At 35.4% G+C, this 15,792-nt stretch overlaps 1 protein-coding gene across 6 annotated transcripts in view; it reads right to left on the reverse strand.

Annotated features, from left to right (window-relative positions):
• Nucleotides 1–3,908: 3,908 nt before the first annotated feature.
• Nucleotides 3,909–15,792, reverse strand: part of RSRC1 (arginine and serine rich coiled-coil 1) — a 432,307-nt gene continuing 420,423 nt past the window's right edge. For 5 of the 6 annotated variants that reach the window (XM_061193506.1, XM_061193503.1, XM_061193505.1 and 2 more), the window contains 3 exons: nucleotides 12,234–12,340; nucleotides 5,167–5,319; nucleotides 3,912–4,232 (listed from right to left, as the gene is read on the reverse strand). In XM_061193506.1, the coding sequence (XP_061049489.1) occupies nucleotides 4,140–4,232; nucleotides 5,167–5,319; nucleotides 12,234–12,340 (353 nt within the window). In that variant the 3' untranslated portion in view covers nucleotides 3,912–4,139. Of the gene's footprint in view, nucleotides 4,233–5,166; nucleotides 5,320–12,233; nucleotides 12,341–15,792 lie in introns of all 6 variants that reach the window. The other variant, XM_061193508.1, reaches the window with a different exon arrangement.

Raw genomic sequence — 15,792 nt, forward strand, 5'->3', positions numbered from 1 at the left:
TGTATATATATATATACTACATTTTACTTCATCCATCCACAGACACTTGAGTTGCTTCCCTGTTTTGGCTATTATGAATAATGCTGCTATGAACATGGGTGTACAAATACCTCTTTAAGACCATGCTTTCAATTCTTTTGGGTATATACCTAGACACCTATTTGTTTTTGCACTGGCTCCAAACAGCTTGAGTATTTTAAATAGCCATACTGCTAAACAGACTGCCCATTTAAGACGGGCAAATTCATTTTTTCCTTCATTGACAAATATTTATTGAGAGACTTCTTATGTCAGGCATGGGCTAGATTCTGGGGATACAATAATAGCAAAAATAACTTGGAAATACATGATGACAGAGCATTTTCTTTGATCTGGGAAAAAACCCACCAAATGGAATATACTGATCAACATCCATCTCTATGAAAAAAGGTGAAGATGAATAGAGAATTCACAAAGAGTTCTTTCTTACCTCCATTTTTATCCTTGTTCTTCTGTAAAGACTCAGATATTTTCTTATCAAGATTACTCGCTTTTCCATTATTCCATAAAGGAGTTCCAAAGAGTAATAAGTAGGGCTTACATTTAAAGGATGGCATTTAAACATTTTCTGAATAATTCAAACACTGTATCCATTGAGTAATGGCCAGGAGCTGGTTCAAGACCTCTTCCGTCATACTCATGAGGAATTTTGGGGTAGGGAAAGGGGGGAAGGAAGAAGTAACATGGGTGTAAGAATTCCAGATCAATTCATCCATAGTTTAGTGACAAAAATGTCCCATGTCTTGTTTTATTTCTAGCTTCTGTTACTATCTTAGTTACTCACTTGATACCAAGATTTTCACCTGATACCCAAATCAAAGGAAAATCTGGAAACAGACCTAACCACAGGCAAATGAACTGTATCTTTTCATTCCAAAACAATGCTTTCTGTAATAGCACACAATGGAAAAACAAAGAGGATTAGGGAACACACAGTTGTCCCCACTGCTGTGCAAGGCCTTACTGGCAGATGCAACTCTTTCTTAGAAGTACTGAAAGCCTCCTTCAGCTACCATTACACGTCTCACTCAAGTCATCTTGGCTGACAGGTGGTGGTGATACAAGACTGGATGATAGTGGCCAAATCGGCTTATTCAGCTGATTCTCCACCAAAAGGAAGAAATGATCAGAGAAAGCCAGAGGGCGACCAGGAACCTAAAATTTTGCTTGGATTTTAATAGGATTGAGAGGGCAGGGCCACTTGGGTCTTTCACAAGAGGGACTCTTCCTTGGGTTGGAAGTGCAACAGTTCCCAGCCCCCTACAGCAGCTACCAGGAAGGTGGAAGTGGATAGCTGTGAGTTCCTGTGGCTCCAGGGGCTTTCTCATCCTTCAGGTCTTCATTCAGTTGTGATCTCATCCATGAAGGCTTCCTTAATTTTCTAACTTGCAGTAATCTCTCTCTTTTTTGCAACCATGTCCTCTCCTCTGCCACTAAGTATTATATCTTTTATGTCATATACATGTCTGGGCTTCATAACTAAGCCTCTTGAGGGCAGAATCCCCACTGGATTCACCCATGTATACCCAACTGCCCTTACTCTGCCCAACACAAACTAGGTAGTCAAAAAAACGTTAATGAGTAAGTGGGTAAATCTGACGGAAGAAGACCTGAGATACCTCCAGTAAGCAGATAGTAGGTCACTAACTGCAGAGCAATCAGGGTTTCTTGTGGTCTTGGCAGGGAGGGACATCAGAGAAATCTGGGGACAAAGCTGGGGTCTATTGGCCATGGCAGTTCAAGCACATACATAAGGAGTACACTGAAGTTGGAGTGTAGCTTTTCAAATAATTGCCCATGCAACTATTTGTTCCATATTTCCGTTAAGATGGGCTACCATGCCAAAATGTTCCCTTGGCATAAATAGTACACTTTTTCTACCACGGGCTTTCTTTTGTGTTATTTTACTGAAAAATCAAAGTAGGTAGGTAGGCTATTAGTATCCTCATTTCACCTGCTGGGATGCTGAAGTGAAGTAGGTCAAAGACTCAAGAGTGTTCTGTTCTCATATTCTTAGGTATCTGCCTCCTCGTAATTAGGGAGTGCCAGAAAAAAAAAAGTTCTTATTCCATTTTCCCTGAGAATGCACTTGTTCAGAAATGAAAACTTGTATTATTAGTACTCACCATTTTGTGTGAAGTCAATGTTTCAAAAAACACTCTGAGGTCTCATGTAAGTCCAAACTGTTGCCACTAATCAACTGACATGAAAGGGACTGTTATGTTTTATAGAGTCATTATATTAGGATATTAAAGAAGGCCCGCATGGATCGCCTACCTTGAGTTTGGTGATATGTTTGATAGTGGTCTATGAAGTTTTTCTCCTTAAATTTGATTTGGCTTATGTGGTAATATTGTAGTCTTCAACAGGAGGCAGGTAAACAAAGTTAATAATATATTAAAATGAATCACACTGGAAATCAGGAAGAAGGGGAATAGTCACTGAGTTTAGCAGGGACTAAAGTTTAGTTAATTAAAAAAATAACTTGATTCTCTATCTCTATGAAAAATTTAGCTTTAAAATATAAATCTATTGCAGTTCAAGCATCTGTATTTGGGCTACTTGCCAAAGAGGAACTCTGGTGTGAAATATAATTAAAGTGGATCATAATATTTTCACTATGTTATAAATGAGGAACATGAAGCATACTGAGAAAAAATGCCTAGTCCAGCTTCTCTGGAGAATCACTAGTGGCCCAAATGACAACCCAAATTCTTGCCTAGACCACTAAAATATAATTCCCCAAAGGATGATAGTCCTTTTACTATTTATAAGTTATGTAATAAATGAAATATAAAATTATTCAGTACCAGTAATCCCTTTTAAAAATCACTAAAAATTTGTATATGTTAAAAACCACACACACCTGAGTTCATACTGGGTACTTCTACTTACAGCTAAGGAAAAAAACCCCACTAGCATATATTTAGAATATGAAAACATGTTTGTATAAAAACAAGTATTTGGTCATCAGTCTATTTTCCATCCCTTTTGCAACTGATTTTAAGTTCTTTATAGTTTTCGTTTTTAACAGGGATTACAACTTTAGTAGTTCCAGAAATATAAAAAGATGGTATCAAAATGTCCTATATATTGGTAATCTTAGCCCAAGAACTTTTCATGCTTATCTTGTGTTCTGGGCTACAGTCTTCATAGATACAAATTCGAGCAGAACAAATTAGAAAAGGGAAATAATTCATGTCAGCTGTTGAAGGCAGTTTGTGAGGCAGGCCTTAAAGTCCTTATCTCTGGCGTGTTCAGTATGGAATGCATAGTTGATTTTCATTCAGCTACCAGAGAAAGGTATTCTACGATGACAGATAGCCTTATCAAAATTACAATTAGCTGGCTCCCTCTGCAGGGTATAGCAGTTGGTTAAGTAACACTGAAGTAAGAGCTCTTACCAGTCTTCTCAGAAACAATTCCCCATCACGAGTATTTGGTCAACTGCTTAGGTCTAGCGTGAACATGTAATTTTTAAAAGAATGAGCTGGGACCTGCTAACATGGTTCAAAGGAGCACCTAGTAAAAGCTGATCTCTAAGCAAATAAACCATCAATTTATTTAATTTTCAAGTAGTTTTTTTACTAAATGTATTACTCCTCTAAGAGTAACATGGTTCATGCTGCTTAGATTGTTTACAGTGCTTTTTGTTGTGCCTAAAATTCTTCAATAAGGTGAAATAAAAGATTCAAATATGGTTTTATAATACATGGAAGATAAAATCTCATATTTATAGCATATAGTTCGACTCTTTTACATGCATGACTAATCAAAATTGTGTCTTTAAATGGCAACTTGATATTTTTCAAATTGTACTCAGAAACACTACTGTGTACCATCTGCCTTAATACCAATATTTTCAGGATTAGCTTTATTAACAGTATGACATTTTCATGCATTCTTAAACTTTACACGAGTTTTAATATTCACAATGTTTGATTAAGTTCAAATCAACAAATATTCAAGCCTACATGAGACAAGAATGAAATGAGGTTACCTTTTTATATAATCAGCTAAATTATTTTTAAGAGTTAATACTGGGATTTAGAAACCTAAATTTCCAATGTTACTGTTAATTCAACCAGATGAACATAACTTTAGGCCACAGGACTGCCCATTAGCCTTTCCTGTCGGAGAGCAATTAATCTCTTGAACCACTTTTCTTCAGCATCAGCTTTCTCAATAAATAACTGAAATAAAACAAGAAAAAAGAAGAAAAAATGTTATTGTCTGCCAATAACTTGGATTTGACCTTATAAATCACTTTTATAGAATACATCCTTCAGCACAAGATTTGGATACTATTTAACTCTTGATGACCTCTTAACTGAAGATCATCTATTTGGAATAATGCTCAGAAAGTTTTAGAGTAAAAGGACGAACATCAAAATCATTGGTTAGCAATTTTACATCTCATTTTGTAAAGTTTATTTCCTACAATCTTCCTGAAGACACAGTGGTATGACACTAATTCACAGAAGATAGCACGATATGATGTTAATGACACGCTCACAGTCCGTGAGCCAACCGGAGCAGAGCCAGAATTAGATCATTTATTTATTTATGGCTGTGTTGGGTCTTCATTTCTGTGCGAGGGCTTTCTCTAGTTGTGGCAAGTGAGGGCCACTCTTCATTGCGGTGCGCGGGCCTCTCACTATCGCAGCCTCTCTTGCTGCGGAGCACAGGCTCCAGACGCGCAGGCTCAGTAATTGTGGCTCACGGGCCTAGCCGCTCCAAGGCATGTGGGATCCTCCCAGACCAGGGCTCGAACCCGTGTCCCCTGCATTGGCAGGCAGATTCTCAACCACTGCACCACCAGGGAAGCCCCAAGAATTAGATCTTTTAGTGCCAGAATAAAAATAAAACAAAACTTCTTTTTGCCCATTTTTCTTTCCCATAGAAAGAATCTCCTAGAAGTCAGGTAACATGAGTTGGTCCAAACCAGCTTCAAATACATGTAACAGCTCTAAAGGCTGGGGGTGAGCTGCCTATTTTTAGCAAATAGGAACATATGAATCCATTTCCTCCAATGGTCTTCTTGTCACCAGCCCAAAAGGACAACAGTTTGAATTAACTTCAGTCAACTAGACTTAAACTGACATTCTTAAGGTTTAAGGATCTTACATTTGGATGGGCCAGAGAATTGTCATCTTGGTACTTGATAGCAGTAGGGATGCTGCTAGGGTCTATTTCTTTTTCATTACTCGGTGGGTCAGCCACTACTGATGCTGGTCCTGATGTTGCAGCTGCATGCTTCACTTCACTAGTTTCCACTGACTGAAACATAAAACACATGTTATTAATTGGATAACAATATACAATTAAAATGGTGCTTTAATAATATTTCTGATTTTGAATAATAACTGCTCAATTGGCCTCCTTTGAGATGATACTAATCACAAAATGGCCCTAGGTTATTGAATAAGAAACAACTATTCCTAAAGTAAGCAAACAAATACAAAAACACTGTGAAAATGTTATGTCTTACAATCAGCATATTTTTCTTAAGAAGTTGGTACTTATGAGTCTATACTATTGAAAAAGTATATACATTTCACATACCTAAATTCTATTAATGAAAATAAGCTTGCAACAAATCTCCATTTAGTTGGTCTCTTTAGATATAAAAAGCAAATTCAAAGGTTATTACTGCTATTTTTTAAATAACAGCCTTACTGAGATACAATTCCATATCACAATTCATAAAGCTTTTATCACATCAACAGAGTTTTGCAACTATCACCACAAGCAGCTTTAGAACATTTTCGTCATCCTCCTAAAAAAACCCTATACCCATTAGCAGTCACTACTCCCCACATCTCCCCAACCCTCCCATCCCTAGGCAACCACTAGTTTATTTTCTGCCTTTATGGATTTGCCTATTCTGGATATTTCATATAAAAGGAATCATACAATATGTGGTTTTTTTGTGACTGGCTTCTTTCATTTAGCATGTATCAGTATTTCATTCCTTTTTGTTGCTGAATCATATTCCATTGTATAGAATATTATATGCCAGGTACTGTGCAAAGTGCTGGGGACAGAAACACTGATAAATCATTGTTCCTGCCTGGAAGGAACCAGGAGTGTAGTGCTAACTCAGGTTAGTTCCAATATCTCCTTCCCTGAGAGAGGAGAAGGCCAGGGAAGTGGCTGAATAAGGGAAAGGCTGCAGGGATAACATGAAATGGATTAGATGAGAAGTTGACATTAAAAGTTAAATTTAAAAAACCCTAGATGATTGGGAGATTAATTCCACTACTTAGCCTTTTTTTCTACCCCTATTGGTTCTACACATATAGTTTTTCAATTTCCATTTTCTTTTGACTTTTTTACTTCTGAACATCCACTTCTCTGAATGAAGTGCAAAACAGAGGTCACTGGGGAAAACATCTAGAAAATGAAATATGCATGAATTAGTTAATCCTTTATTAGAGTAATTTATCTCAGAGTTGGAGATCCATCTATTTAACCAGTATTTACTAAGCACTACTAATTGCTAAGCACTGGGTACACGAGGGAGAATAAGAAGATATGTTCCTTGTCCAGGACACGGGTTTGAGCCCTGGTCGGGGAAGATCTCACATGCCACGGAGCAACTAAGCCTGTGCGCCACAACTACTGAGCCTGCGCTCTGGAGCCCGCGAGCCACAACCACTGAGCCTGCGTGCCACAACTACTGAAGCCTGCGCACCTAGAGCCCGTGCTCTGCAACAAGAGAAGCCACCACAGTGAGAAGCCTGCGCACCGCAACGAAGAGTAGCCCTTGCCTGCCGCAACTAGAGAAAGCCCGCGTGCAATGAAGACCCAATGCAACTAAAAATAAAAATAATTAATTAATTAATTAATTAAAAAAAAAAAAAAGAAGATATGTTCCCTGTCCAAATTGGAGATTACATTTTGCTAATGGGATGACAGAGCTCTAACAAATAAATACCAAAATATATACATAATCACAAATTGTAACAAGTTACATAGAGTTGTTTAAAGAAATATTTGGTAAATTTGATTTGGCAGTTTTCTTCTTACATTTTGGAGCCAATATTTTTTTCCTCAGATCCCAAACATTTCTATGTCTCCAACATAGTGGTCATAGAAGACTCATAGCCCTAAGTGATATTACACTGACCCTTTATAAAACTGAAGACATGTAACAGTAAAGCCCAATATTCTGCACAGGGGAAAGTGGGAAGTATGCTAGTCCAGTGAGGTCCAGGACATAATTTTTTGGTACTCTATTTTGCCATGCAGGGAATGTAAGAGCATGCCGTTCTGCATATCTAGGCCATGCTTTGATAGGGTTCAGCTAGGAGACTGGCTGTCCATGTTGAACTACCTCGAAAAATTGTGAAGTGCTGTTATTCTAGTTGCTAAACATGTGGATTGCACATGTGCAGGTGGCAGACATAACATTCTATTACAGAAATCAAGTAATCTCATTTTGTTTTTACCTACACAGTACGTTAAAGTTTTCTTTGAAAAGTGCTTATATGCACAAGAGGTAAAGTTCTCAGGGGTTAGGATCAGAGTGTAGAAGTTATTATTTAATAATGGGTAATTTTAAAAATGTGTGAGGAAAACTATCAATTGCTTCTTTAAGTGAGGAAAGCTGTTAGAGAAAATTTGACTATTAAAAAACCCTCAGCATGGCCACTATCAAACATCTGGCTTTGAGTAGCATTGCCACCTGGTGGTTCAGTTTGGAAAAACTTGTTTTAACACGTACTTAAAAGTATAAAAGAACAAATGACCATGCTGCTTAGAGTTATTTACCCTCTTTTTGAACATAGGCGGATATCTGCCAAATACAACAATTTTAGGATTGAATAATTGGTAATAAGCTTATTTGGGAGAGCAGTCTGAAAACAAGCTGCATCTTGGTTCCTTAAGTTGATGATACAGCAGGAACTATCAGATCATCTTTCTACCCACACCAGAAAAATATGATTGCACAGAGTTAAACTAGTTACGTCAATATGTGTTGCAGGAGACACACTGTCTAGCATGTCATTGGTAATAGCCACTTTTCTGGTAATAGCTCCCTAGCTAAATTAGTGGAATTAGCACAGCTAAAGACTCTACCAACAGAAGGGGTCACTAGTTACAGAAAAGCCTTTTTCAGAGACATTACAAATTTATACCAATGCATGTAGCACTGTCCAGGAGAGAAGGATGTTGAAACTTGGTTCATAATTTAGTCCTCAAGAGAGTTAGTCTTTGCTATGCATCAGGAATAGCCCATCACCTGGATGAAATGGTCCTCTAGATAATTTACCTCCTTTGCTAAGTCATCTCCTGATAAATAATTCATCTTCTTGGGCATCCTGAATCCCTACCTTATACTGTAGACACAGACATTTTAGAAACTGGAAAGGGATTTCACTTTCTAAACTAATAAATTGGCCCTCTGTTTTATATTACAGTCCAGTGCGAATTTATTCTTTGTTGGCCCATCACTGCTCTTCTGATCGTTTTGAAGTGCGATGACTAATATAAGTCCAGTGTTGGATGGCTAATATTTTATACTACTGTACATTCACCAAGGTAAATGCCATCTTCTGTGGCTTTTTAGCATATTCTTTATATTTCAACAGGGAATATGCATCGAGTTCACAATTATGAGAGACATTTGATTAGTAGGAAAAACATGGGTTCTGGAGTTAGACAAATTTGGTTTGGCTGCTGCTTTCTATCATTTATTAGCAGTTTGACCATGGGTTATGAAATTTGCTGAACCTCAGCTATAATTAAGGGTTATTAGGATATTAGTTAAACTATAAATGTTAAATGTCTAGTATTAATGGTAGCCATCATTATTTTAGTTATTTTATGTTATTTAAATATATAAAAAAGTGGGGCTATGATACAACATTGTTTTGCATCATTTGCCTACTGCTTTAACATTTCCAAATGGCTGTGTTGAAACAAATTGGTCCAAAGCTTATGTCTATACATGAAACCAGAAAGTTACTGTGTAAAGTAATTTTTAATTTGCTTGGTCACCAAGCCTCAAATAAGGAGAATTTTAGGATCTACAGACCATAAAAAATTACATAAAACAGTCTCTGGCCCAACCAAAACAGGAATCCTTGTATCTACAACCCCTCTGAAGGAAGCCACAGACAAATACAGCCCTCAGTAGCAGCAGCAGGAAGAGGAGGAGTAGTGACAGCTTTCATTTCTTGAGTACTTACTATACGCCAGGCACTTGGTTAACGGTTTTATGTAAAGTATCTTGCTCATCCTTATAAAAACCTCTGCTATGGGTATTATCCCCATTTTAAGGGACGAGAGCCAAGGTTTAATGAGATTATTATGTAGTTTAAGGACATATAACCAGTAAACGGCAGAATCAAAATGTGGTTCCAGATCTGAGTCTACATCTCATGCTTTTGACCACTGCTTCCTAATTGCTAAATGCCAAGATTTATTGCAATTTGGCTTGAATTTTAGAGGAATGAAACAAAAATGTTGGTAAAATATTTTAACTAAATATATTTCTGAGGGGCTCAATTCACAGTGCTGGATTAACATTTCTAGGCTGCTTCTGCTTCTCTGTCATACTTATCCAACCAAGAACTGGCCAGTTCTAGGCTTTCCAGATTGATTTTGATTGATTTTATTTCTTTCTATGAATTACTGTTAAGGGGAACCTCTTTTTGAAAGATAGTTGAAACAGAAGGTGGGTTTCCCTCACACAGATTTATGAAGGTTGCTTACAAAATGAAGAGCCTCCTGTTCCATCCTAGACCTCTCAATCCTTAATGGTAGCATCTGAATTGGAAGTACAAGAAAAGCTACATTGAAGCTGAGTAAATTCCAACTCAGCACTAAAAACTAAAGCAAACAAAAACTAATTATTAAAATAACTAATAATGGTGGTCCCTTTGATGAGAGATGTAGGTGAAATTCCTTTAAACTGCTCCCAAGGGAAGCCCATTTAACTATATATAGGGTTTTGTTATAGATATGGGAAGAGGAGTTTTTCTCTTGGATTTAATCAGTTATCTTAAGATTAATAACTATAGGAAATAATATTTTAAAACATTTCTAGAGAATATAAACAAGGTAAAAAAATGACTAATCTTGGAATTCAAATATATAGATATTATTACATTTAAAAAATCTTTTAAGGTGCCACCAGATATCTAAAGAATTTCTGTGTTTCTCAGCAAGGGGTCTGTCTTACTGGTGAGCATGGAGACTCAGGGAAAGTAAGGGGCATATTAGAGAAATGTAAATGGGGTAAGGTTTATACTTCAGACAGTCTGAATGCCTATAGTAGTAGAAGTTTTCAAGCACCATACTTAGTTTATAGAATGTACTTAGATATCAAATAATTTAGATGCTAGAGTATATAATTTAAAAATAAACATTTAATGGATCAAGAACCATGTTAGATATTTGATAATCATTATATTTAATCCTCGGTTACTCTAAAAAGTAGGAATTATTAGCTCTATTTTATGAATTTGGAAACTGAGGCTTGGAAAGAGGTTGAGAGGTTTTCTCGAGATTATAAATCATGGTAGGAAGTGTGGAAGTTAAGATTCAAACTCAGATCTCCTTGAGTCCAAACCCCATGCTCTTCCCACTATATTAAGCAGGCTTTAGATCAACTTCCTTGCTCACTGCCAATTTTACTAGTTACTGGAAGAACTGCTAGCATCTTGGAGGAGAGGAATGGAATTAAAAATAAATTTACTATATTAATAATTAATACCAAATGGGAAAAAGTTGTTTAGAAGAAAACCTAGTGTATTAACATAGAGGAATAAATATTTCCACAGAAAGAAAATGCTAGGTTATCCGAAGTGTGTGCAGTGAGAACTGGGAAGTCAAGGTGAACTCCAGAAAACAAATACTACACAAGTAAACTTCAAAACAAATTACAATTCTTTTAGAACTTCTTAATACGTACAAGTAAGATATTTAATAAAATGGGCAACTATATTTGTGAATGTCCATTTCACAGCTCCTTTTTTTCAGGAGTTGTGGTGGCAAACTACAAAATGTTCAAATGAAATCAGCAAAATAACAGGGCAAGGACCATGGATTAACCAAGGCTGTCTAGTGCATCCTGGCATCCTGCACATGCTCAATTCATGTCCCCATAATGAATTATTTTAAAATACATATGGTAATTAAAAAGATGTCCATCTCACTAATAACAAAAGAAATGCTAATGGAACAACAAAAGGTCAATTTTTACCTATCAGGTCAGTAAACATGGAAAAGTCTGATAAGACTTGGTGTTAACCAGGGTGTGAGAGACAGACATCTCCCTGCATTTCGAGGTGGAATTTGAATTGATACAATATTCTGGGAGAATGCCTTTGGGAACAGGTATGAAAATAAACAATATTAACCTTTAACAACTCCATTTTGAAAATTTTATCTTAAGGTGATAATAATGGATATTCACAAACATGTATGTAATACCTCCAAACTTACAACTACTAAAATATCTATCAGAGAAAAAAAATAAATCAATTATGATACATTCATCAGTAGAATACTATACAGTCATTAATATATCTACAGATATAGAGTATTTTTGAATAAGTGATAACTATACCATGTCTTCATTATATGTATGATATTGAAGAATACATGTATTTCACAGTAGATAGCTTTTTCCAACTAAAGGAACACAAATTCCAAAAAGCAGCCCTGATAATGATTGAAAGAATACATGAAATATTCAACAGAAATAAAATGCCAATCAAAGCTCCTTTTATTAGAGTTGAATAAGTGATACCCATATGGGCAAAGAGTGTAAATATATGTTACTATTTGGGTAATAATTTTATTGTTAAAGTTCTTTTGTAACTTTTCTCTAGCAATGTCAATTCAAAAAGTAGATGTATACATTTGAAAAGAAAACTGTGTATGTTCATGAAATGTGTATTATTGTTATAGAACCATCATGTTGACATCTTATACTTTGCCTTCTTGGTGAATTTTAAAATAAAAATGGCATCAGATACATTTTCACAGTTTTTTTTAACAAGTTAAACTTGAACTGATTCTCACTGATTCATTCTCTCTCTCAATAACATGCTGATACACTCTCGCCCTACTTCATCTATTAGAAGAAGAAGCACTTACATTTAAGTAAAATCCATTAATAAAGCATCCCTTTAGTTGGAATCTAAAGGCTTATTCATAATGCCTGGATGAAAACTTACCTTTTTGACTTCTTTACTTGATCTGAATGTTTGCTGAACAAAAGAATCACTTTCAATGGCTTCAATTTCTTTGACTCTTTTTACTTGTTCTACCAGGGTGGCTTGGTCTAAAAAAGAGGGTATTATGTCAGTGTATTTTGGTGTGTCAGCTTGTTATCAACACTATACCTAAGCAATGTTCTATGAAGTAATTTTATGACTTATGAAATTTAACTGGATGGAAAAAAAAAGACATTATGGTTAAGTTAAAATAGAAACTTTTTGCCCCCCCTGGAGACCCACAAAGATAACATTCCTATCCACTAAGACTCTCACCTAAAACCTAAAACATTGCTGAGAAGGTACTGCTAAAATGATCCAAGCTAATCTGTGCTAATCTGGAAGGACGACTTTACATTTTTTTTTCCAATTTTACTATGGAAATACATAAAAGGAAAAAGGAATAAGAGCACAATGAATCCATCTGCACCCATCACTCAGCTTCTATAATCATTAATTTTCTGTTATTCTTATTTAATCTATCCATGCCCACTTCAATTTTGGGGGATGGACCTGGAGTATTTAAAAGTAAATCCCAGACATAATGCCATGTTACCCCTAAATATTTTTTTAGGCATCTCAGATAAGGGCTTAAAAAAACAAAACAAACTAGCAACATAACTACAATACCATCTTTAAACCCAACGTTATCAGTAATAATTCCTTAATATCATCTTATATAATCCATGTTTAATTTTCACTGATTGTCCAAGTGTTTTTTTTTTTACAGTTGGTTTGTCTGAAACAGGATCCAAACAAGGTCCACACATTACACTTAGTCAACAAGTATCTTAAATTCCTTTTAATCACTTACGGTCCACCATCCCTTCCTTTCATTGTCATTTATTTATTGAAGAAAATGGATCATTTCGCCTTTACAATTTTCTACATTCTGGATTTTGCTGATTTTATTCTCATGGTGTCATTTAACATGTTCTTCTATCCTTCATATTTTGTGTAAACCAGCAGTTAGATCTAGACAGGGATAAGATTCAGGTTCAATTTCTTTTGGTAAAGAATACATCACAGGTGGTGCTGTGTAATTCCTATTACATCATATCAGGATGTGCTTCTCCCACTTCTAATGATGTTAAGATTGATCAGTGTGTCCAAGGTGATGTCAGCCTGACCCTAGCTCTCCACCAACCTTTCATTTAATGGTTTTAGCACACAATGTTTGTTGCTTAGCTCCATTATTTTATTAGACATTGCAAAATGGTCATTTTTTTTTCTAATTCTATTATTTGTCCTGCATTTATTAGCTGTGATTTGAAGAACTTCCTTCATCAACTACTTTGTAACTGTGAAATATAGTCTGTACAGGAAAAGGCAGAATAAATATTTAATTCTTTCCCTTATTTTATCAATTTTGGTCCAAAGATGACCATTATGAGCTCATGAATATTTATATATGTAATGTACTTCAGTCCGTCGTAGTCATTTTCATATTTTGATTCTACCTTTGGGTAGTGGGAGCCTCTTCATGTTGGTCCCTGCATTCTTTTGATATGATCTCTTTTGTTTAAGTGTGATAAGATGTCCCAGGTTCATCCTGTACAGTTCCTGTCTCAGACTTGAAATCAGCCATTTCTCCAAAGGGCTTAGATTCCTTTTAGTGGGGAATGATACTTAAAGACAGTAACCTGAGCAGTAGGGGTGTTTGTTGTTACTGGATTGTCACCGCTTCTCAGCTTTTTCAGTGGGTGGGGTAGGAAATACATACTTTTAGAAAAGAAAATCGAATGTGAGTTATATTTGTATATCTTTTCTCTTATTCTAAGAATATTAGGCCTTATGATATGATCAAAAGTACTTAGTTGTTTTTCCTAATATATGAGTTGAATATATATTAGTTTCAAAATAATGAGACAAATATTACTATTAACAAGATGAATTAATAAAGTTTAAAATTTCTTTATGGTTCTTTTTGATCTTAGGATTTATTCCACTGATGAATTGTCAAAACACTATACTCTAAAGTCACTTGAAATAATTCTCCATGTGATTATGCTACCAATTTGATATATAGTTAGGTTCATTTGTTTCAGTTTTTTTTTTTAAATCTTGTTTTGCTCTATTGTTTTCATAGTTCATATTTGTTTTTTAATTGCATAAAACACTTACATGCTTTCAAAGTCAAAATTAAAACAACATTATTCAGAGAAGTCTATGTTTCCTTTCCTATCCCATTCCCCCAATCCATAGGTAACCATTTTTTATTAGGTTTTGATTTTTATCCTTCCATTCCTTATTTCTGAAAATATAAGTATACATATTCTCTTCTTTCTTACACAAAATTAGCATACTATACATTCCTATGTATATTACTTCTCTCACTTTTAACACTATGTTTTCCAGTATAGAGACTTCCTCATTCTATGTTACAGATATACAGTAACCTATTTTATGGTTTTATGATAGTTTTTTCCTACCAATGCCCTGCTGATGGTCATTTGAGTTGTTTCCAGTCCTTTGTTTTTACAAGTAGTGCTTTAATAAATAGCCACAGGCATGTGTCATTTCATACTTTTGTATTTTTTTTTCACATGCTAGCTGGGCAGGAAAAACGCAACATTATGGTTCACAACCTTACTGTTTAAACTCTTGGTCTAAGCTGAAACGAATACACACCTGAATTAGGAGCCACTGAATACTCAGCTAAGGCATCTAAAAATGCCGGGGTTTTAGCCTGTATGAATAATAACTGAATTTATTTTTAAAAAAACTGTAATAACTGGTTTAACAAGGTAGAGTTATTTGCATCAAAGTAATTTTTACATACTAAGTTGAAAAGCTTAAATGATATAGAGAGTATGAAATCTGGTCTAACACATTCAATAAAAATTAACATTTTATGAAAAATCTCTGTTTCAATTTTTGGCCAATCACAAATTATAAGCATATAGTCACATGCAAGTTCCAGTTTATTTAAGAGAAAGACAGTGCTTCTGAGATGTGTCCCTGACAGCTGTAACCAGTCTTTTCTCAGATGAGAAATCCTGCATGGAATGTTTGGAAGTAACAGCCGTCACAGCCAACACTCCCATCTTTGGAAGAATATATTTTCCTATATAAAAAGCAAACACTGTCAGAGTGTCATGGAAGAGCAAATAGTTCCACATGCTTTAGAATAAAAGCTCCTTTTAATTATGCAATGTACTAACTGAGCATGTGAAATGAGAGAAGACTCTTTGCCCAGCTAACTTATTAACACATCCCGTACCAGAGGATAATATTTTCACTAGTTACATATATAATGGCATTAATATAGCAGAGAAAAATTATAATGGATACCATTCCAAGTGATTCAACTTTAATTGGTCAACATGAAAACACATTTGTTTGTGTAGGTGTTAGTTTCACAATTATTTCACAATCATTAGTTCCCAACCAAAAACAATATTTCTGACTTCAGGATGATGTCTCATATGTATCAACTGTTTGACCCCTCGGATTTTTTCTCTAACATATACCCTCATTTGGATTTACAAAGCACATCATTAGTATTAAATGTCAGAGG

This window comes from Eubalaena glacialis, chromosome 6 (assembly GCF_028564815.1).
Source record: "Eubalaena glacialis isolate mEubGla1 chromosome 6, mEubGla1.1.hap2.+ XY, whole genome shotgun sequence".
Classification (NCBI taxonomy): domain Eukaryota; kingdom Metazoa; phylum Chordata; class Mammalia; order Artiodactyla; family Balaenidae; genus Eubalaena; species Eubalaena glacialis.